This window comes from Enhydra lutris, unplaced genomic scaffold, assembly GCF_002288905.1.
Source record: "Enhydra lutris kenyoni isolate GAN:26980312 unplaced genomic scaffold, ASM228890v2 scaffoldscaffold21, whole genome shotgun sequence".
In the NCBI taxonomy this organism is placed as follows: Eukaryota; Metazoa; Chordata; class Mammalia; order Carnivora; family Mustelidae; genus Enhydra; species Enhydra lutris.
Genome location: NW_019154105.1, coordinates 48,088,525 through 48,113,242, shown reverse-complemented (window position 1 = coordinate 48,113,242; position 24,718 = coordinate 48,088,525). Strand labels below are relative to the sequence as shown.

Genomic DNA, 24,718 nt, shown 5'->3' with positions numbered 1-24,718 from the left:
CTCTTTTACAAGAGTGCCAATCCCACTCGTCACGGTGCTGCTCTCATGACCTGATCACCTCCCAAAGACCCCACTTCTAAACACCATCCCACTGAAGCTTAGATTTCAACATATGAATTTTGAGAGGACACAAACATTTTGTTTTTAAGATTTTTTATTTATTTATTTGACAGACAGACATCATAAGTAGGCAGAGTGGCAGGCAGAGAGAGGTGGGGGGGGGAAGCAGGCTCAATCCCAGGGGCTCCATCCCAGGACCCTGAGATCAGGACCTGAACTGAAGGCAGAGGCTCAACCTGCTGAGCCCCCCAGGCGCCCTGGACACAAGCGTGTTTATAACAATTGGCTAGAACCAGTGGTGTGTTAGACTAGGCTTTTATTGGCTTGCAGGAGCCAATTGTTAAATTTTCAGGAAACATGGTAATAAACACTCAAAATGCCTCACTTCCTAATTATTTTACTACACTTAGCTATTATCTATGCTCTGGATGTCATTGTGTTGGAATGGTGGAAATACTCTAAAATGGTGTGCTACTGCACATCTCCAATAATGTCTCACTGGTAACTTGAAATTGGCCATGGTGGGAGTCATGGTACCAGAGAAATCAGCAAACTTTTGCTGCACATTTTTTTTTTAACTGGATGGACATCGTTAAATATTCCTTGTGAGAACTGAGACCCAAACTTTCCCCTAAACCAACAACTAGCAAAAGAGAATGAACTTGTCATGTCTACTGTATCTCCACCATAATTTATTCCTCAGAACTGGACTTTTTTTTCCCCCTTGGACATAATACCATTCCTGCCTGTATATAATGCAAGCTGTGAAGAGCAGGGTAGGGGAAACAAGCTTTTGTTGGACAACTAAAAGGATACAAAGGCAGTGTTATGGGAGCCCAGAAAAGGGAGAAATCCTTTCCAATTGAAGATTTTGGAGGTTTTCTGGAGAAGATAATACGTGAGCTGAGCTATGAAGAGTGATAGGGTTTTATCAGGAAGAGCTAAAGAGAAAGGGAGCATGTGGCGAATTGGGGGAGGCATGAGTGGCAGAAGACGTTTGGAGAATAGCAGATCATTCTGTTCCAAAAGGAAAATGTTCCTGACTGATAAGGAAGGAAGTTGGGAAGGAGGGTTAACAGTTGCTGGGGACTTTGAAGCCAGGCTAAGGCAATGGGAGAGTGTGGTGAAATGGAGGGAGGAGAATTAGGGGTTGAGAGGTCAGCTGAACAGCTACTGTGGCTTTTTGGGTGATTAAGTACAGAGGTAATTCTAATTAGAGTGTTCTCAATGACAATTCAATATACCAGCCAGACTGGGCTAATAATGGACACAGGTGTGTTAGATATCCCTTATGATGGCTATCGTTCCCTAAGTGCATACTCTCTGCCAGATGCCCTTGACGTGTAGCACATGTGTTGAAAGATTTGGCTTAATCATAGGAAATGACCTGAGAGCTGCTGGATGGGAGGGGGTGGAGGGATGGGGTAATTGGGTAATGTTAGTTCCGTTATTAAATGAAACGAGACTGAGACAAAGTGAAAGTTATTTAAAGCTTTATTTTATGCCAAGTATTAGAAGTCAGACTGATTGGCCAGGGGAACGAGACTGAAACAAAGTTAAAGTTATGCAAAGCTCTATTCTATGCTAAGCATTAGAAGTCAGACTGACTAGTCAGGGCCGTCTCCGAAGAGAGCGACCCCTCCCCATCCTACAGACTACCTTTTATAGAGCAAAAGCCTGGCCACACATAGGTGGCCAATGAGATTGTAACACACAGAGAAAGTTGCATAGTCATGTTAGGTCACACGCAGGTGGCCAATTGAATTACAATTTACCCTATAGTCGTTGTTTGAACTAGCCAATTACTCTGGTCAGAATTGGCGCTCAAGTTTGGTGCCCAGAAGGTGGGGTTTACATTCTTTGGTGGTTAGGGAGACAATATGTGTACTTTTACTGATTGGATGTCTCCACCTGGCCTAACTCGTCCTTGTATTCTGGGCTCTGTTATCAGGAACTAGCCGACCATATTTTACTGGTTTCCCAGACTTGCTTCTAAGTAAGTCTCTCTGGGGGTGGGGGTTGGGGGGGTGGGGCAGAGTCAGTTTAAGTTTTACTGCACAAACAACAAAATGGCTTTTAACCAAGATGGAGTCACTCTGGCTAAATAGGTCCTTACAGGTAAAGGACATTAAGGAGGGCACGTGATGTAATAAGCACTGGGTGTAATATAAGACTGATGAACAACAACAACAAAAAGATTTGGATCAATCAGGAAATAGCTTTATTTTTCTGTCTTCAGTTCCTATCTGTTAGATTACCCCTGCCCACACCATGATTACCTCTAACAGCTCCCATAGCTTTCCCATCTCTTCCCCCATCCCTTTTCTCCCTTCATTAGAACATCTTAATTTTTAGGTATTGAATATGACATAAATCAAACATTTTATCTCATATACAGTTTGCAGCTTCTCCCATTTCCTCTAAGTCACACTGGTCCCAGGCAAGAGACAGCAATCGGGGAAGAAGAAGCTGGTGGTCTTTTCTCTTTTCCTTGCTCGGTCTCCTCTTCTTGAAGGTATGATGGTGGGGGGGGGTGGTACATGGTAAAATGGCAAAAATGAGGTCGTTTGTGATTCTTCCTCAGTGGACAAATCACCTTTGTCATGCCAGATGTGCAAATGCTAGCTCTTTCTCCTGGGGGGCAGCCCTGTAGGTTTTTCAGAGCCTTCTACACTCGCCTTACCATACCCCATCCCCAACAACATAATATGGGGCTCCTCCAATACCGCATGATTTTCTGAGAGAGGTGTTGCATTCTCCAATCAGCTCCCATGACTGCTTGCTGTCCCCGACTGAGTAAACCTGGCAATTCTCTTTGATGTCTGCTGTGTCCATGGAACCAGATCCTTTTTCCTCACTGCTATGGACTGAAATTCCAAGGTTCCCATGAAATTCACATGTTGAACCCCAATCTCCAGCATGGGGGTATTAGGAAGAGGGGGTTTTGGAAGGTAATTGGGGCATGAGGATGGAACCCTCACCAGTGGGATTAGTGCCCCCATAAGATGAGACCAAAGGGAGTCTCTCCTTCATTTGAAGCAAAGAGGGCATCCTTCTGCAAACCACAAAGAGGGTCTCATGATGAACCAAACCAGCCAGCACCTTGATCTTGGGCTTCCCAGCTTTCAGGACTGTGAGGAATACATTTCTGTTGCATAAGCCCCCCAGTTTAGGGGATTATTGCTATAGCAGCTCAAACCAACTGAGACACTCTCCATCTTTGGGAACCCGGTTCCAGCCAGACTCTTCTTGAAGCTTTTACAACATGAGATCCAAGAAAAAAAACCTGAATCTAGGAGATACAAATTCCCTTGGAACTTTTCCCCAAACTGATGTCCCATGAAAAGAAGGATGAGATGTCAGTTTTCCCTGCTGGCACAAATTCCGCCATCTCCAAATGTTTCTGGAAGTCTCTCTTGTTCAGTTCTATGGTGAGAATTGGCACAGAATTCCCCCACCCACTTAACTTAAAACACTTTTCAAAGAAATATCTCTTTCTTTCTTTTGTGTTCATATAAGCAGGAGAAAGGTGAAGAAACACGTATTCTAGAACACGTCTCACTATCTCCTTGCAAATCATGGGACTGCAGCAAGTCCCTCTTTTGGAATGTTGGATGACTTGTCACTTCTGTTTGCAGCCACAATCTGAGTCTGAAAAAGTTTCCTTTAAGATCCTTTCATATTATTTTAAATTTAGTATCACTAATGTCCTTCACACCCCTGAATTGAGTACTATGGACAAGGACCGCATGCTTGGCCCTGCGTAATAGCCTGCAACCCCACACCTGGGGAGGGCTATTGGGTCTGGGTTAGGAATTCAAGATTTCCTGACATCAGAGTCCATGTTCTCCACTGCTTTCTGATACCACCTTGTAAAGGATGAATCTGGTTTTGAGCCTGAGGGTCTGAGAGAGTGAGGGTACCGTGAGGAGGCAGAGAGAACTGGGAGAAGCGTTGTGGGATATGGCAAAGGACTGCATCTCAGATATGATGAATTTGGGGCTGTGGGGGACATCCGGGCAGCCTAGTGGTGCCCAGCAGGGAATAATCATTTGCTGATTTCACTGGGAAAGGGGGACTTGGTAAACAGGGACCAGGTGAATGGGTAGAGCGGGGAGTTCTACAGTGCAGGCTGCTGGATAAGTTGGCCCCGTGTTTGTCTTCTCTCCAGTGATTCTGAGAAAATATATGTGCCTTAATAATGTCGATGATCCACGAAGGGGTGAAAGCTTGTTTACTGACATTATCTCTTGGCTTCCCTGTGAGGTGGCAAAGTGTGTTATTTTTCTTCTTAAAATAAACACAGGGTATCCACGTCACTGTGCACAAAGCCAGCTTTCAAATCCTCCACTCAGGGAGCTCAGAGAAAGGACCACCGTCCACGGAGGGAGGGAGAGGAGGGGGACACAGACAGGACCTCTCTTCCTTGGGGACGTCACAGCACAAGGACTAGGAACTGGAAAGAATCACCAGAAACAGAACTGCCAACTGACTGCTTGAACCACTAGCTGTCACCTCATCTCCACAGCAGCCTGGTGGCATTAGAATCAGCCCCATCCTGTCTGTCATTTACTAGCTGCCTGACCTCGGACACATCACCACCCTCTCAGAGCCACAGTTTCTTCCCCAGTGAAATGTGGACCATGATGCCTGCCACACCTTGCTCTGAGAATTAAATGCATAGCAAACATTCATTCCTCCCTTTTATGAGTGTTTATTGTCACCTGCTGTCACCCACAGTGACTTGCTGCGGTGCATAGAGTGGGCTGTAATCAGTGTTGGTCCCCTCTTACTTAGGCTAAATTTATCTCAGGAGTGGCTTTTCTCGTTTGTTTTTATGATTTTTTATTTATTTATTTGACAGAGAAAGAGAGAGATCACAAGTAGGTAGAGAGGCAGGCAGAGAGGGGGGAAGCAGACGCCCCACTGAGCAGAGAGCCTGATGTGGGGCTCAACCCCAGGACCCTGATATCATGACCTGAGCCGCAGGCAGAGGCTCAACCCACTGAGCCACCCAGATGCCCCAGGAGTGGTTTGTTTTGTTTTGTTTTTTTAATTTCTTTTCAGTGTTCCAGAATTCATTGTTTATGCACCACACCCAGTTCTCCACGCAATATGTGCCCTCCATAATACCCACCACCAGGCTCACCCAACCTCCCACCACCCTCCCCTCCAAAACCCTCAGTTTGTTTCTCAGAGTTCACAGTCTCTCCTTGTTTGTCTCCCCCTCTGATTTCCTCCAACTCACTTCTCCTCTCCTTCTCCCCATGTCCTCTGTGTTATTCCTTATGATCCACAAGTAAGTGAAACCATATGATAATTGCCTCTCTCTGCTTGACTCATTTCACTCAGCATCTCTCCCAGTACTGTCCATGTTGTTGCAAAAGTTGGGTATTCATCCTTTCTGATGGAGGCATAATACTCCATTGTATATATGGACCACATCTTCATTATCCACTCATCTGTTGAAGGGCACTATTGAGTATTTACCCCAAAGATTCATATGTATTGAAAAGAAGGGCCATCTGTATCCCAATGTTCATAGCAGCAATGGCCACAGTTGCCAAACTGTGGAAAGAACCAATAATCAGGGGTGGCTTTTTATGCCTGTACTTCAGTGGCAACGGGGCTGATGTTGCAGGGACTAGCTGCTCACAGCCACATGTGGGAAGCTGTGGGCAGCTGTGGCCTAGAAGGGACTGAGGGTTTGCAGATCTCTCCCTGGACCCTGTTCTTTCTTTCTCTGGCAGCCTTCCATCAGAGGTCAAGGCTTCCTCAGAGGTGGTCATGTGCTTGGGTGTCAAGGAGCTTCTCTAATTGCAAAGTCAATGGGAAGTGAATGAAATTAAAGGGCAGGTGTGGGCTAAGAAGAGGACATAGCAAATTGTGAGCCACCGAGTCACACAGTATCAGACAGAGATCGACAACCTGCCATTTTGCACATGAAGGAACTGATACTCAGAGAGGCGGTGTGACTTTTCTGGAGCCACACATCGAGCAAGCAAGATGGCTATAATAGGGACACAGGATTCTGGACTTGTGGTCCAGAGTACATCTGCTTTGCCCACAGAGGAGGCATTTATGGTCAGTGAACCTGAATGCAGGATCAGCTGCATTTCATGTACATCGTGGACTAGAAACACAGTGTGGCTGCCATCAGCCTTGTCCCTTGTCAAGACCACTGCATACTTGGTGCAAGATGCTCCCCCTGCCACCCCGCTCCCAAGTAGCCAGGAGAGAACTAGCCTTGAGGAACAACTCCATTCAAGTATATTCGTTCGTTCACTCATTCATTCATCCCCCAAACCCTGAAGAGCACCTGTATGTGCTATGGGTGCTGGATAATTTGTGCTCATCTGAACTCTCTTCCTGGGCAAGAAGGAGCTAGGACTTCTCCCAGGCTGGGCTTTAAGAGAAGCTGTGTGAGATGCAGCTGTACCTTTGCTGAGGGAGATGGTTTAGGAAATTTGGAATCGATAGTCCACTTGAGGGTGGCTAAGAAGCCAGAGGGCCAGACACATCCATGTCAAGGAAGCAGAGGGATGGAGCAGAGATGCTGTCAGAGGGGACATACAGGGGAACAATGGATAAGAAGGAAAAGCTTAAGGACACCAAGTGGGCTTTAATAATATTTACAGCCCTAAGGAGTCTGCACGGTACTTCAGCATGGATTAGGATTGTTGTGATGTTCTTTGCTATTCTCCTTAAAGAGAATGAGGGCAGAGAAGAGCAAAATCGGGGAATATGATAGACCAACCCCTCCCCCACTTTTCTATTTAGCTAAAAAACATATAATGTTAAATTTACCATCTTAACCATTTTTAAGTGTACTGTTCAGGACTGTTAAGTATTTTCACATTGTTGTGCAACAGATCTCTAGAACTTTTCATCTTACAACACAAAAACTCCATACTTGCTAAACATGAACTCCCCCTCCTTGCTCGCTCCCCCAGCCCATGGTAAGCCCCTTTCTACTTTCTGTTTCTATGACTTTTGACCACTTTAGATGTCCTTTGCCCGGCTCCCTTCCTTTTTTTTTTTTTTTTAAGATTTTATTTAAAAAATAAAATAAAAAAAAAGATTTTATTTATTTGTTTGACAGAGAGAAATCACAAGTAGACAGAGAGGCAGGCAGAGAGAAAGGGGGAAACAGGCTCCCTAAGCAGGGAGTCCGATGCAGGGCTTGATCCCAGGACCCTGAGTTCATGACCTGAGCCAAAGGCAGAGGCTTAACCCACTAAGCCACCCAGGCGCCCCTGCCCAGCCCTTTTTAAAAAATCTGTGTCTAGCACAATTCACAGACACAACATCCTCCCATTAGTAACATCTCCAGTTGCACATGCATACACCCAGACACACGCACACACATGCACTCGTGTGCACACACACACCCAGGAAGAGAGCACAGGGAAGGGAGAGACGGCAGCAGGTACTCACAAAGCCAGCTCTTGGGTATTGGGACAAGCCCTCTAGAAGTTCCGGATACTCCCCCAAGAACGTGCCCCCTTGTTGAGAATCACTGCTGTAGATGGAAAGAGTGCCCCCTAAAGCATAAGAAGCAGAGCAGAAACCAGTCACAACATTTATTGAGCACTCTCAGTGTGCAGAGTGCTGGGCAAAACACTGGAAGGAATTACAGTGGAGGCGAGCAGTTCAACAGCTATTGTCTCATGCCTCACGATTACATTTTAACTGAATGGAGGAGATACATGTTAAGCATATGCAAACATGTGAGACCAACATATGGATACATGCATTGCTCATTCACCACTACAGTTTATCTTGAGAAATTACCACAGTAACCGGGGCACCAGAAGCCACGGGGACACATGGGTTAAGTAAACATCAAGGACACAATTTGTGATTGGCCGCACTGGTGATGTGTGGAAGCCACCTGAAAATACTAGAAAACATGAGGAACTTGGTGAATTAGTTTTCTTCACTGTAATAGGACCCTGTAGTTCAAAATCAAATTAGTAATCCATTGCAGCATGAAATAAAGGCAGTTGAGTCAACAAAGTACTAGAATAGCTTTATGTTAATAAAAATGTTTCTTGAGTAAAATCAGTCTGTTGATAGTACTGTTCCCAAAGGTCAGACCCAGATTCTGAAAGTTAATAGCATTTTTCTTCTTTCTAAAACGAGCTTCCATTATATGAAAGACCATGCAATGAATTTTAGTGAACAAAGGTATATTATTGTCCTGTATCCAGGAAATCTTATTTCTATTTTTATGTACTTTTAAAATTATTTTAAAGTAGTGTTGCCAGATAAAATACAGGATGTATGTTAGTGCATGGGGCATACTCATGCTAAAAAAAATTATTTGTTGTTTATTTGAAATTAGAATTCAACTGGGCAACCCATTTTGTTATTTGCTAAATCTGGCGGTCCTATGTGAAGGTTAACACAACTTTGGAACTTCCAGAAGTCCGCAGTAATGGGGGGAGGGCCTAATTTATCTTTATGTATAAGTTAACACTGCCAAAGGGGAAGACTTCTGCTTCTGGAAGGAAAATTGTAGATTTTGTAGAATTTACTTAAATAATGGAGACAATTTCATGTTTTACTCCTTTGATCATTTAGCAGTATGTGCTTTAATCAGTTGAATTTTTACCTTGAAATATTTGAGATGACTGGTTATAAATACTAACATTACACTGTAGCCTGAGAAATAGAAAAACTAACACCTGGCTTGAAAAGTCCCCTATAATTAATGGTCATGTCCTCAATTATTTTTCGTCTATTAGCACACGGCCATCCCACCGAAAAAATCAAAGGGTGATGCTGACATCTTACTAAGTTATACAACATCCCTTCCCCTATTCATGATCCCTTCTTGCCAATGTCTTCCCCTTTCTCCTTTCCACACCAGCTTTTTTTTCTTTTCATGATTGAAATCGCCGACCTTTGTGCATTGTGAAGAACACCAGGCCTGGCGCAATGGATAGTCATAGTTGCATGAAAGCTAGGAAAAGAAAAGCTCACTTGTCAGTTGCTTGGAGGTATGGATACTATGAACTTCCTCCCTTCCTCTGTTCCTCCCTTCTTCCTCCCTCCCTCCCTTTCCTCCTTCCTTCCCTCTCTCCCTCTTTCCTTTTTTATTCCTACACTAACATGCGCACTTGTTTGTGTCAAAAACGCCTGTGTTAAAGTATTTAAGTGGTCAAGACAATGTTGTCCTGAAAAAAAGAAAGAAAGAAAGAAAAAGACAGAGGTGCTGGCAGAGCACATTGATAAATCCTGTTCTAGAAATGCACTTCCTACTATCTAAATTTATAGCTCATGTCTTATTTTAATTGAAATTTCTAAATTGGAGAAGAGATATTTCAACCTTAATTTTGTAAGGAAAATTTCACATGGAAATCTAGATGTTGTGAAGGAATGTAAAATAACAATTACTGAGTTCCAACATCCATTCACTGTGTTTTCTTTTTTAAACACACTGAAGAATATATTTATATGTAAAGAATATACTTACATGTTTGGTTTATACATATACATAAAATTAATACAATTACTGACAAATACATAGATTGAATTTAATGGACAGACAACTTTGACCTTCAAAGCTATTTGCAAATGGAATACAAGTATGCCAGTTTTTCTTCTGGGACTGACTACACATGTTTCTGTTTCCACCCTTGGACAGGTACACAGAGGTTACAACTCTCTTTTGTACCTAGAGTCTTTCTGGGAAAGAGGCAGTGTCAGATGAGTATGAGAAATTGAGGCAAAGAGGCCATGGCGTTCCATATCACCATATAAAGGTGGAGTTAAGCGATATAGGTCATTAAAGTAGAAAAAAAAATTCTGTATGCCTACTGGCTCTTAATGTTCACTATGGGAAGACAGCATTCCACTCAGCTATTTGCCACACATCTGTTTTCTTTTTAGAAACATAAATTCCCAGTTCATCAAAACAACATTCCTTATGCTGTTTTGATGACACCATAATGGCCTTCACCAACCTCAAAAAGAAAAAGTCAGACTGTTGTCTTGCTTCAGAAAAATGGCCAGAAGAGGTTTTGGTTCATGTTGACTTTTTGTGGTCATGATGAGAGGGGTGGTTACAGTATATACATGATAGACTCACTCCAGGGGCAAAGCAAGGCTCCACACTTCTTCATCTGCAGATGAAGTAGAGCATAGAGCTGTGTCACTAGGGGGAGTGAGAGCCCACCTCGGATGTTCTAGAAACTTCTAAAGCTTAAGTAGGGTCCACATCTCCACCTGGACCATGTGTTTGGCATTGCCTTTGTAGTGTGGGCCCTGTTGGACTCCTGTGACTGGCCTGTTGAGGTGTTTCTGATGGTGGGTGTTAACTAAGCATTTCCTTCCTTGAATTGTCCAGAAACGAAGTCACAGCCCTACTCTGCCAGAGTCCCCCTGGAACCAGGATGAAGGATGAAAAGCAGACCACGAACAGTTCCCACTGGTAATGGAATCTTCCTTCTTGTCTCCCCACCCCTGCCCACTCCTTCCTGCGGCGCGGGAGGCGGGTCCAGCTCAGGGGGGCGGCGCAGAGGCGCTCATGTGACTGTAGGAATACCTGGACAGAGAGGCCCCCATGGTCCTGCCTTCCTCCTCCTCTCCCACCTCTCCCCTCACTCCTGGGGGACCGGGGTTGGGGCAGCAGGGGAAAGTGGCCATGAAGCCGAGGCGGAACCGTTTGTTCATGAAGCAGTAGATGATGGGGTTGACGCAGGAGGAGGTGTAGGACAGCAGGAGGATGAAGGAAATGGGGGTCCCCGAGAGGCGGCGCTCGGCCGAAGCCGTGTCATAGGCCCGCCAGGCGTTGGCGCTGAAGATGGGCATCCAGCACAGGAAGAAGAGGACCACGATGACCATGAGCATACGGATCACCCGCTTCTTGGCCATGAGGTTGGCCGTGGAGCTGCTGCTCCTGATGCGGTTGACCCTGCCGCTGCTGGGTGTGGACAGCTGCTGGAGCTCCAGCTTCCTGCGGGGCTTGGCCTTCTGCAGGTAACACCCATCGCTGTCCTCATACCTGCCGCTGCTGCCGGTGCTCGGCTTCCTGTCTAGAGCGGCAAGTGACATCGCTTATTGTCAGGGACGGATCATGAGGGATAGACTCCCCCTCTATCAAGGGGATCAAACCAAACTGGAACTGAAGCAGGGAGAAGGCATCCTTGGGCCTGTTCTGCTATCATTAGGTACTGATCTACTAGATCTACTGATCTACTCCTCTCCTTCAAATGGAAAGCTGCTTAAAACTAATAAAGTAATGTGAGGCACCTGGGTGGCTCAGGTGCTTGAGCCTCCAGCTCTTGGTTTCTGCTCAGGTCTTTTTTTTTTTTTTTTAAGATTTTATTTATTTATTTGACAGACAGAGATCACAAGTAGGCAGAGAGGCAGGTAGAGAGAGAGGGGGAAGCAGACTCCCTGCTGAGCAGAGAGCCTGATGCGGAGCTTGATCCCAGGACCCCGAGATCATGACCTGAGCTGAAGGCAGAGGCTTTAACCCACTGAGCCACCCAGGCACCCTCTGCTCAGGTCTTGATCTCTGGATCTTGAGATCAGCCCCCCGCATTTGGCCCTGCACTGGGATCAGAGTCTGCTTGAGTCTCTCCCTCTCCCCCTGCCCCTCCCCTTGCTTTCTCTTTCTCAAATAAATAAGTAAAATCTTTAAAAAAAAAAAAACCCAATAATATATAATCTATCATATACATAGTATATAATAAAAGCATATTTTATGCACATCAATTGTAAGGATTAAAATTACTAAAGAATGAATATTCACAGTTTTTCTTTCCCCACATTCTCAGGAGAAAGGTTCCTGCTTGATTGGTAAGCTTCCAGAATGCTTTTACTGGGAAACCTGGATAATGATAAAAAATCAACCAAAACCAAAGAAGGTCGCAAGACACGTAAATTCTGGTAGAAGAGCTGAGTGAAAGCATGGAGTGAGAAAGGCCAAAAGTTATATCAACAAAGGTGTAGGGCTAAATTTTAGTGGTTTGTGGATTATAATGAGTGGGAAGTAGCTGGGCTTTGAGTAACTGCACTGTGACAAAGAAAGGGAGGAGAGAGTTTGGGGGATTAGAGTTACAATTCTTTCTGGTTGTGGAAACAGGAGTCCATTAGAATGCAACACAGCAGACAGCGAGGGACACAAGGGCCCTCAGCTAATAATTGGGTATATGTCTGTTATGTCATTTTGTCCTACTCAGCACTGTTTTGAGAGGAACAATTTCTCCATTTTACAGATGAGGGAATAGGGATACTATGTCTCGCGACTGTGCCTTATGACACAGAGTCTCCTGAGGATACTTTAAAATATCCTCAACATACACTCTGAGCGTATCTATTTAGGTTATAGGAAACAAGTTTTTGTGGTATTTTGGCATAAACATACAGCAAAGAGATAGTTACCCCTAGCAGACTTCTTCTGGATAGCATCAAATTTTATCCCTTGGTAAAGTTCCAAAGAGATCAATCCATATGCCACCATCATCACGATTCCAGGAATAAGAAAGAGGATGAGTAACAGGAACGTGTGCCTAATAAAATAAAAAGAAATTCAATAACCATCATCTCTAGTATTTCAAACTCAGATGGGGTGGAATAAATAGGGTTCATCTTCATTTTAACTGGTCTGAGCAAACACATTAATTACTAATATTTCATGACCTTGGAAATTCTATGTCTGGAGGTTCAGTCTTTTTTTTTTTTTTTTTTTAAAATTTTTTTTTTTTTTTTTTGTCAGAGAGAGAGAGAGGGAGAGAGAGCAAGCACAGGCAGACAGAATGGCAGGCAGAGGCAGAGGGAGAAGCAGGCTCCCTGATGAGCAAGGAGCCCGATGTGGGACTTGATCCCAGGACGCTGGGATCATGACCTGAGCCAAAGGCAGCCGCTTAACCAACTGAGCCACCCAGGCGTCCCTGGAGGTTCAGTCTTTTGAAGTTGTTTACTTCTCTCTCTCTCTCTTTTCAGATAAAGTTTCTTACGAAGGACTAGTTAAATTGGAAAAGGCTGGTGTGATTCTGTGCTTGGAACAAACCTTCATGTAAAACCAATGAGAAATTAACAACAAAATGTATGTGAATAATCTCAGTAAGGCTTACCAAAAACATAAATACTTATAAGAGCTTATATTCATCGAGGACTTGCTGTGCTACCCACTAGGCTAAGCATTATATATATAATAATAATTTATATATATGTATGTAACATTAGGTTTAACTCCCATAGTGACCCTTGAGATAGGTACTGTTATCATAATACCTATTTTATATGTGAGGAAACTAAGATTTACAGAGATTAAATCATTCGTCCAGAGACACATCTAGTGGCAAAGATGGGATTTGAACCCAGGGAATACGATTCTAGCTCTTAAGCATCACAATATACTATTTGTTGACTTTACAACAACAGAACCACCCAAAGCAGAGGTAGGAATGATGGATGACCTCTGAGGTTTTGCAAAATAGGGTTTTCTGGCTGTTTCTCCCCCATGGGCACAGTGGCGGGCTCCTTCTAGGGCGTGGTGGGGCAGAGCTGTGCTTTCTCTAAACACGTTTGATTCCTGAAGCCCCACAGACTCCTTTATGAGTCTGGCCCCTAAATCATTTTTGCAGTCTGGCATGTGTAAGGTTACAGGATTAGGCCATAAAATAGTTAGAGGCTCACAGTGGCTGGGCCATTTCTCATTTCAATTGGACATGTTTTGATAAGATTCCTTTTCAAGTCTTGGAAATGTTTCTCTCATTTACAACGTAACTCTGCGTGTGTGTTACTTGGTTGAAATGGAAAAAAAAAAAAAAAGGAAGGCAAAGAAAGAAATTATCTCTGTTTTGAGCCATTTTTGAATGTCGAGTTCCCAGATTCTAAAATACGCTTGGAATTAGTAAACATAATAGCCCGCGTTTGTATTTTTTAAAGATATTTAATGACATTTTCATACACATGCTCTCCTTTGAATCACCCAATGAGGTAGATTAAAAAAAAAAAAACTATATTATTAAATCCTTGCATAGATAAAGAACCTGAACCTCAGTAAGGTCACTTGAACTTGTCTATCGTCAGTTGGCTAGTAAGCAAAGAAAGACTTAGAATCTCGCCTGTTTATTTCTAGTGAAGTGTTCTATGCCAGCACCGTAGCTGTAGCTCTTAAAAAAAAATACACACATGCACAGGACTTGGGACTCATTCTCTGCTTTATCTTCAGTTCTTAGAAAAATCATAGCCCTTCAGCTCCTAGCCCTTCAGTCCCGCCTCCCCGCTAAATCATCCAGAGGGATTCCGCATAGCGGGTCAGCAGAGAGGCTCTGTATCTTCTAGTTTTGTGACTTTGAGCAACTCATCTTACCTCTCCATGTCTCCATGTTTCATCTCCGTGTTTCATCATCTGCAAAATGGGGACAAGAACAGTACCTACTCTATCAGGTTTTGAGGGAATTAATTGGATTCATATGTACCTGGCATTTGAAACAGAGCACTTAAGTGTTTGCTATCACTGTTACCCCAAAAAGAAGTTAGCATAATCCTTCTCATAATCCGTGTCTCCTGGACACAGACCTCCTCCAGTCACTCTGGACAATATATTCCCATTTTTACAAAAACTGCAAACGATAACAAATTGCATTACACAAATAAACATCACACCGCCTTACCAGGACTGCTGCATGACATCATTTGGCAGTAGGAAGCGGCACATATTCGCCGTCTGGTTGTTATTTTTGGTAAAAGGCACCAGGTTGCTATAAATTGGGTACGGAGCCATAATGGTAAAGGAGAGGCACCAGGTCGTGGCGATCACCTTCAAAGCATGGGATTTGGTCTGCCAGACCCGGGACTGTAAGGGTTTGCAAATCGCACCGTATCTTTCCAGAGATATGGCAACCAGATTAAAGGTGGATACACTCACAGAGGTGCCTGGGAAAGGAACAGAGAAGTCAGTTATGACGGCTCTGAAATCCCAAGTTTATTTGCATGTTAACTTAAGCATGTCTGCTCGGCACAGGCTCGCTATCAAGGGACAACACTCAGAGGGTAAAGAAATATCATGTACCTGTATTTATTTTTTTTAAGTGATTTATTCCCAGCTTCATTTCAAAAGGATTTAAGGCAGCTGAAGAAATGTACTTACGAATACATCTGATTGCCAGTTTTTAGATAAGTTTATTGAACTTTGATTACAACCAAACTGCTTCCCAGGTTGAAGTTGCTCATTAATTAATAACCAACGGGAGGAGATACGTTCCTCTCCTACACAAGAGGTTTCTGAGTCGCCTGGAGAGAAGCTCTTATTTTGAGCATAACCTGAAGTTAAATTGACCTAGTAGCCCAGATTCTTAAGGACTGTGACCCTGAAAGGTCACAGGGGTCTGAGCTGGAGGCATTAAAACTCTGAGAGTTCCTAGTACAGACGGTTTTGAGAATGAACCATTATAAATTTGAAAAAGCAGTCTACTGAAGAAAACACACAGTAAAGGAAGGATAAAGGGAGAGGGCTCCACGCCGTAACTAAGAAGAACTGAGAAGAGCAACCTTTGTTGCTCTTGGGGGGGGGCGGCGGGGACTAGAGCTTTCCTTCTTATTCTGTTTGTTTTTCTATATTTCTATAAGGAGCATGCATCATCAGTAAGAAAGACATCACAACACCTCATTTATAGTGATGTGCTTAGGCATAGTCAAAAAGCTTAATTTTCTTTCATTTCTGTATTTTGTTTGTGTATACTTATTATCATGTCTTACCGCCTTAGAATTCCCTCTAACTATTCATCCATGGATTCTGTCGGTTAATCTGATTATCTTTAGCATGATTTCTTAGACCTTAGGATTAATCTAAGTTGGGGAGAAGAAGCTCTTAGTCTGGGGCCTTTAATGGATATAAATAAATTCTCTGAAACTGTGCATAAAAATGTTCTTCTGGGGGGGAGATACCTATAGTATCCCTTAGAGACTTGAAGGAATCTACAACCCAAAAAACATTAAATGAAAACTCATGTTCTGAGACAGGATGGCTGTGTTTTCCTGGACTCTGCCCCAAGGAACTGATGACACTGAGATTACAGAGTGTACCCCCAGCATCTCTGGAGTCAAATCTGTATAATGGGCTCACTGTTATTATAAACCCCCATCAGGCAAGCACTCTTTCGTTTTTTCCTCTTTCCCTTCTTCCCTTCTACCCTTCTCCCTCCCTCCCTCCCTCACTTAACTCCCTTCCTTCTTTCTTTTCTTTTTCTTTTTTTGCCTGCTATAAGGAGTTTAATGAATGTTAACTGTTAGGAGTAGTATTGAAAAGAACACAAAATCAAGGGAAGAATCAAAATCCCTGGATTTAGAAATCCAACAAAACCATTACAGCATTGGACACAGCTTCAGAATTTTCTTGCTTTTATTATTCTTTTTCTTGAGGTGAAATATCACCAAAAATTAACCATTTTCAAGCAGGCAATTCTGTGGCCTTTGGCACACTTAGGGTGTTGTGCAATCACACCAGCCCTCATTTTAAGACTCCTTTCACAGACCCTAGTTAAGATTCTTAAATAATATTATCATACTATGGGTGGGCAATGACAGCCAAAAGTGTGAGGAGATGCTGGTAACTGTTACCGCTTCATTGTTTAATCATGATCCCTTTCATTCGTGGACGAGGACGGACATTCTCTTGGTTGTTTGTCTGTGGCACACGGATCAGTAATCCATCATCGTTTTGTCAGGGCTGGATCCCGCTGCCTCGATCGGGAGAAATCAAGGCTTTCAAAGCTTTCCGGTCATTGAGGATGGCCCCAGCCCAACTCAGCTCTGCCTGTTGCAAGGCTGAGGTCAGAACAAAAAACAACACTCCTCCTTGCAGCTCGTATTCAGAAGGGAGAAGGCACAGGGCAATCTGGCAGCCAAAGAGGGCAGAGAGACATCTTTGCTTGGCTTCAGGAAAGCACCAGCTGCTGGCAAACTGGGGCAGCATCTGTCCTCATCCACCACTGTGGTGGCTCCTGATCTAGATTCAAATCTCAGCTCTGTGGCTTAGCACCTGTGTGTCCCCGGGCACCTGGTTAACCTCTCTGTGCCTCTCTTCGCTCCTTGGTGAGACGGGAAAGAATAACTGTGTTTTATATATATATATATATTTTTGCAGAGTGGGTTGGGGGATGGGATCGTGAGAGTAAAAGCACTTCGTACAACATCTGCTGCATCACAAATATCAGCTCTTGTGATTTTTATTTATCATCATCATCATTTTGATTGGCAGAAGCAAAGAGCTGCATGTCTTAGCCAGTCAGGGTGAGCTTAATGACCCACAGGCTCTGGGAGCAAAATCAGTTCCTCATTTAGTGCCAGAGGGCATGTTCTCTCTCTCTGTCTCTCTCTCTCTGCCCAAGAGGGTCCCAGCCCCTGGGGATCAGGCTGGGAAGTGAATCCTGAGACAGGACTCTAGAGCTGGGACAAAACTGGTTTTCACATAGCCCCTGAGCCCTAGGAGAGCAAGAGCAACAACAGAAAACCTTCCTCCACCACCCCATCACCCCCAAAAGCCATGGCTTGGCTCGGGCAGAACTCAAACCATGACCAATGGCTTCCAGGAAGGACAGGATCGCTTGAATCCTTCTTGCTTTCTAGCAGAAGCCAGCAAAACCAACCTCTCCTATGGCTGGTTAATAACTTATTCCATTCTGAGAAACTGACCTCTGAAATGGACGACGGGGGACTGACTTCTGGGGACGCATGAGGACCGACCCACCTTAAAGCCAGCACCTGCATCCTTGCACACAGCCCCACACAGCCAGATGTTTGTTTTGTTTTGTTTTGCTTTGCACTCAGCAGGACGCCTCTGCTGAGGCTGTCAGAGGGTTGGGAAGGTCTGGGGCCGAGTAGGGTCTGGGGCGAGCTCCAAACAGCCCCCAGGAGCAACTCACCCATGAAGTAGGTGGTGGTCTTGCAGACGGCACTCCCAAAGATGAAATCCTTGAGCAGGTTGGGGATGAGGTTGAATGGCATGCAGAAGAGGCAGAGCATGAGGTCACTGACCGCCAGTGAGAGCAGAAAGATGTTGGTGACCGTTCTCATCCTCTTGTTCCGAATCAGCACCGTAATGACCAGCGTATTCCCCAGGACACTGAGCAGGAATATCAAGGAGTACAGAAGAATCTGCACGGCTGGCTGCCACTCTGCAAAGAGTAACAGGAACGAGACAGAGGGACGGAGGTTATGGGAGCAGAATGTGAAAATCTCAGCGCACAAAATGAACGGTGATTTCCTGCAGGTTAGTTTTGTTGTTGTTTGTTTTGTTTTTTTTGTTTGTTTGTTTGTTTGTTTTGCAAGGGTCTACATCACTGAACCCGACTATTCCTCTATCACCAATATTTTGTAGAAGCAAACTGAGGAGCGTACGGAGTGATCCCGTTGCTTCTGATAGGTTGGTTTGTTAAAGAATCGCTCAGGGAACCACTTTTTCTTAAGAACAAAGCTTCTCCAGTGACTACCAGTTGCTTTCTTTTCCCAGCTGCTAAGCTTGATTTCATTTTAATCACTTTTTCACGCTGGATATCCCCCAAGAAAAGGTGACAGATTGTGACAGCACCTTTTCTGTGATGCCGGTAAGTTCCAGCTTCGACACTTGTACCCCCTTCTTATGACACTTCAGCTCCTCCTCCCTTGGCTTTTGCCCCCCCACTTCCCCATGCCCTCTACCTCCATCTCAACTCTCCTGCGGGGAACAATCAGGATATTTGACTCAGTTCTGCTTTTTGATCTGTTATCCAAACTTGTGAACGTATGACTTTATCCAGCCTGGTCTCAAGAGGACTTTGTTATAATTTTCTCTATCAGCCCCGTCTTTGTTGATTTCTCCCACACCTTAATCATTTCCTGAATTAAAATAACAGTGTCTGGCGCCTACCTTTAGAAGGATGGGGCTGATCCAAGCAGAAAAGCGTCTCATTTTCGATTCCCAGCTCACAGGGAGGAGTGATGTTGCTTCCATTCACAAGAAGGCTGTCGACCACATCCATCCTTGCCTGCTGTTCTCGAAGTGCTGGCGAGCTGGTGAATTGCTCACCCTCGGCTCATTCCTCTAATGACTGGAGAGCCTCCCGAATGCAACCTGCCGTGGGGGGGCAGGAAGGGAGGGAGTTCCAGGTGTGGGCTTTTGCAGCCATTCCTAAAGGCGACGCGAGTTCACCACGCTCAGTCCAGCCAGGCAAGCGCTTGCTCTCCTGTCTTGGAAAAGGCAGCTCAGGCAAGCCAGCCTGCTCCACCTTCGGAGCCCACCCCTCCCATTCCTGGGCCAGTCTTAGGGCCCTGAGCACAGAGAGCTTGACTGCGAGTTAACCCTTCCCAGAGTGTCACTGCTCTTATACACACTTGAACACACACGGATACATACGCACAGACACAAACACACACTCGTCCCCGGTACCTCTCTCCTCTGTATAGGAACCTGTCACCAACCCAGACATGTGCAGAATAAAGCCCAAACTGGCTGTGTGACACAGGAACAATCAACACGGTAACAGATACGATAATGCACACCATCAGGACTGAAGGGCATGGAGGGACTGCGTTTCTACCTCCTTATATAAAAGCAATTAGTGCCTTTTTAGCTTTGGAACCGTGCCCAGCAATGTGTGTAGATATAACCACCCGCTGGTTGTTAAGTTGTTACCAACCACAGTGTTATTTCTCGTGGTCTCTGCCCTTGTTAACTGAAAGGAGAGGGGGTGCTTTCGGATATAGGGTTCCAGATACTTATTATAAGAAAAATTGTTCAGATCTTCCATTCATTCATTTATTCATTTGTCCATTCATTCAGCACATGTTCATTTAGAGTCAACCATTTGCCAGGCGTTCTCTAAACACAGAAGTGAATAATAAGCAAGATCCTTTCAGATAGTGTTGAGCACCATGAAGAAAAGCAAGCCAGATGATGCAATGGAGAGGAATGGATTGGAGGCACTAATTTAGGTGAGGTGGTCAAGAAAGGTTTTCTGAGGGAGAGGACCATGATCTGAGACTTGGAAGATAAGGAAGAGGAAACCTAGGGGAGATCTTGGGAAAGCTTCTTTCAGGCAGGAAGAATGGTGTTTTTGGCAGCAGACATAGCAAGTGCAAAGGCCCTGAGGTGAGAATGAGCTTGACCTCTTTGGGGAACAGGTAACAGTAGGAGTGAGTGAGGGGCAAACAGTGAGAGGTAAGATGAGAGAAGAAGACTGGCCTGGGGGTCTGGGTTTTCTGCGTAGTTCTGTTGCCCTCCAAAGTCCCTCAGTGTCACCACATGACAGGGCTAACATTGGGTCCATTTGCTGGGAACCTTGTGTACTGACAGCTCTCTCAGTTGACAGAGCTACGCACTGCATCTTTGCTGAATGCAGATGAACTAACTGGCATTTTTGCGGTGGAGGCTGAGGATGTGGGCTGGGAAGATAGAGTAGCACCTAGAGTGACAAATAACTCTCCCTCTCCCTCTGTATGCTCTCTCTCTCTCTCTCTCTGACAATTTTTTTTACTTATTTACTTATTTATCTGTCAGAGAGAGAGAGAGAGAGAGCATCCATAAGGAGGGGGAGCAGTGGGCAGAGAGAGAAGCAGGCTTCTCACTGGCAAGGCTCCCAAGGCAGGACTTGATCCCAGGACCCTGGGATCATGACCTGAGCTGAAGGCAGATACCCAACTGATTGAGCCACCTAGGAGTCCTAATAAATAAAATCTTAAAATCTTAAAAAACAACAACAACAAATTATACTTATTATTTTCCTCCTATGCAGGAAGAAACTGAGACTCAGAGTGGCTTGGTGATTTGCTGGTGAGAACCAGTGCTGGATACCCCCTGGGGGACCTGGCATACCCATCCTTCCTCCACTTCCTGCAGTTTGGAACCTTCCTTGTTATCCTAGGAGCATGTAGCCCATTTGTTGCCAGGACCCTCCTCTCTGCTCCTCCTTTCTGCCACGTGTCCTGTCAGCTGAATCTTTCCAGCCTGCAGACCGATGTGGACCCTGCCCACTAGGAGGGGACCCAGTGCTGCCTAGTCCTGGTCCTGGAAGGGATGAAGGTTCAGGTTTTGAGCCCTGGGAACAGCTAAATGTCACCCTCCTGCTCTTCCCAGCTGCTCAGCGGCTCTAACTGGGCAGACATCCCTAGTGGTAGAGGGAGCCTCCTGCTGAGTCTCGTCACCCCCAGAGCTGCCCTGAAGTTCCCTCCCTCCATCCCTCCTTTCCTCTCTATTCCATTTCTGTCCCAGGGTTGTCAGGAAGTGACAGGGAGGGGCGGGGAGGGTAAACGAGGGTGGGTGCTAGCCATACCCTGAACTCCCCAGGAGTGAGTGTGGCACATTTGGGTGCTGTGTTTTACGAACTTCAGTGCACATCTGAAACACCTGGGTTCATGCTTTATAAAAAAAAAAAAAAAAAAATCTGAGTTTTTCAGGCTCCTCTCCCAGGGATTCTGACCCCTTCAGCCCCAGACCTGGGAATCTGCCTTTTTTTAATCCTGCATCCCTGGTGATTCCAAGGCCAGTGATCTCAGGGTCACCTCTCTCGGGAAGCTCTCTGGACCCCATTAAGAGCATGAATACAAGCATCAAGCTGCAGGAACCCAAGCCTGGCCCTCACCTTTGGCCAGCTGTGGAACACGGACAAACTCCTTACCCTTTCTGAGCCTCAGCTCACTCATCTCTAAAATGGGGATAACACAGTGCTACCCATAAACAAAGCAGTACATGGAAAGCACTCAGAACAATGCCTGGAACATAGTGCTGGACACTTATTATTAGTGGATAAGTAAATGCTAAGGGATACTCTATTTATCCCTGTTATCACGGCCAGGCGAAAAAGTCTGTGTCTCTAGTACTTGAGCACGGTGATTGGTGTAAAGGACGTGTTCGGGAAATGTGAATGAATCAAGAGTGAAAAATTGACAGAACCAATCTTTCATTGCTTATTCTACCTTTTTTTAACCCTGTTATATAGGTTCTTTTCCTGGCCAGCTCTGGATTTTTCACTCATGAGTTTCTGAGCCCATGTTACATAAGAATTAAACCAGAAAAGGGAATTCCAACAAGAGCTGTTAGAGCTTTCGAGGGAGGAAAGGATGCATTTTTCAGAGTATTAGTCCTTATTTCTTTCCTCAGCACACAATTATCATGAGTTTTTAGGTGCCTGGCAGTGTGCTAGGTCCGGGGAGAGATAAGCTATGAGCAAAGCTGGTGGAAATCCTGCCCTCATGAAATCCTTGGTCTGCCGTGGGCGACAGGTGATTATTAATAAACTGGGCAAAATGGAAGTGCCCCTCTCCCCTCAGAGCCTACCCTGGGATCAAGGAGAGTTCCAGGCAAATTGATAATAATTTACTAAATGGAGTTGAAATGGTTTAAGTGCCCCCCCCCTTCAAGGCACGCAGTCCTGGGCAGCATAAGCCCAGTTCTCCCACACTCCCCAAAGACTCAGAGTGGCTCGGTGATTTGCTGGTGAGGACCAGTGCTGGGGACTCTCTTCTCCACCAAAAACTAGAAAGACAGACCATGAGCAACCTCCCCTGGTTCTTAGGAAAGGAAATCGGTAGCTGCTCCCTAAACTGTTCTCCATCTTAAGGAAGAATTGTTCTAAAACACCAAAAAATATTTCTATGTATTTTTTTCCTCATCATCACATCACTCACAAGGTTATGGCAAATTTTGTAAATAAAGAAAATAAGATAAGTGCAATTATAAGAGTCATGAAATTTTGGGTCCTCGCATGATTTATTCTCAATTGTGCCACTTTCAGAGACACAGTCCAGAGCCTGAGGTAGCTGACAGGAAATTGTACGTCGTGAGGTACCTGATTCACAGGGCACCTTGACATTTCTAAGAGTTCTCTTGCTTCTCCTCTGCAATTTCCCGCCTCAATCTGCTGCTTGGAATGTGGCTCTCTAAATTCCTAATTCCTCACTCTCCTCCCGAACACAGCCAGACCACCGCCTTGGAGGGCTCTCCTCTTTTCCTTCCTCTGGCTATCCCCAGGCTTCTGGAACTGACTGACTGGGCTGGGTGGGTCTAGGTGTGGACCCCTGCTCCCTGCAGAGAATGCAGACATCCACCCCCACTGCCCCCCGCGGAAGTTTTTCTCCCACTGCCTGGGTTTGGGCAAGCTGCTTTGTCTCTCTCAAACTTGATTTCTCACAGTGGTAAACCCTGCCACCCCCCTCCCCAACAGAGGATGGCTGGGACATCACAGGTCACCCTGTGTGTAAAGCGCCCAGGGGAGTGGTTGGTGTGTCACAAAGGTTCGCCAAAGGATAATAGCCTTCATTTACCCTATTTCATGTCGTTAGGAGTATTAAAATCATCTTTAATGCCACTGCCTCAAGATAATGTCTGTTCACGGCTAGGTAGATATTCTCCCAACCTTTCCCTCCTAATACATCTTCTTAAAAGCATATTTGGAATCATACTCTATGTATGGTTTTCATCCTACTTACCGCTTTTTGAAAATGGAGTTTCAGTGAAAAATTTGAAAACGGGAAATAGAAATTTTGTGAGGTTTGGAAAAAATGTGTTTACTTTTTAAAACGTTAGGTAAGAAAAAAGTGGGAAAAAATCAATAACCGTATTACCCAGAGGATTTACAAAGTGTTTTGCACACATACTATTTCGTATGTTCATTTTTTTTAAACTATAGCATTATTTCAGTGTCATGTTTTATTTCTTCTCCGTAGCGTTATGTTACACTGTGTCTAGTCTTTCTTTAGAAATATGTACCTCAGGGTCGCCTGGGTGGCTCAGTTGGTTAAGTGTCTGCCTTTGGCTCAGATCATGATCTAGGGGTCCTCACATCGAACCCCACGAGGGGCTCCCTGCTCAGAGGGGAGTCTGCTTCTCCCTCCCCCTCTGCACCTCACCCAGCACCACTTGTTCTCTCTCTTTCTCTCTCAAATAAATTCTTAAAAAAAAAAAAAAAGAATATGTACTCCAATTTACTGATGTATTTCCATACAGTTAGGTATTTTGTTATTATTCTTAGCCCCCTGTTTCTGTCAGTGACACTGTAGTGAACACATACGCACACATTTGTGTGGCATTTGACATACCTTGGCAATGTCCAAGCTGCCATTAGCCTGCTTCGGGGGCAGCATTCACGCTGGATGCACTGGCTGAGCCACGTCTTGGCGCTGACAATGCAGTGTGCAACCCCTCCTGCACGGGTAGCCCGTGGCCTGGGTGAATTGCTTTCCAAAAGATTGTACTCATTGGCAAAGCTGCTATTTATAAGTATTCCTTATACTTTGATCAGCATCTGAGAGTATCAGCACTTGCCTTTTGCTATTTAATAATTGAAAAAGGGCACCTCATTGTTTCTATTTGTGTGTCTTTCATGACCAAAGACGCTTCTTGTTTTCCATGGGTTTTGTGACCAATTGTGTTTCTTTCTTTCTTTTTTTTTTTTTTTTGCTATTTATATAAACCTAAGATAAACCAGAGCGTCCTTTATGAATTGTTTAAGTACTTTGCCCATTTCTTTATTTGATCAAAAAAATGCTCATTGAACTTCTACTATGGGGAGGGAACTGATAGAGATTCTCTTCACAGCAGGGAGCTCCCTTCTCTGGGCTCTCAGTCGAGTGCGGGACACACAATAAACAAGTAAATAAGCAGAGTCCATAATGTCAGAGAGTGATAAGTGCCATGAAAGAAAACAAATCCCGAGGAGGGAGT

The 24,718-nt window shown here is 44.7% G+C and overlaps 1 protein-coding gene across 1 annotated transcript; it reads right to left on the bottom strand.

Moving 5' to 3' along the window:
* Positions 1 to 10,569: 10,569 nt before the first annotated feature.
* Positions 10,570 to 19,081, bottom strand: LOC111149244 (cholecystokinin receptor type A). Its single transcript, XM_022506201.1, has 5 exons — positions 18,929 to 19,081; positions 17,946 to 18,197; positions 14,697 to 14,958; positions 12,457 to 12,584; positions 10,570 to 11,102 (listed from the first exon to the last, which is right to left on the bottom strand). Exons 1-5 carry the CDS (start codon positions 19,038 to 19,040, stop codon positions 10,570 to 10,572), a joined length of 1,287 nt encoding a protein of 428 aa, XP_022361909.1. The 5' UTR covers positions 19,041 to 19,081.
* Positions 19,082 to 24,718: the final 5,637 nt, after the last annotated feature.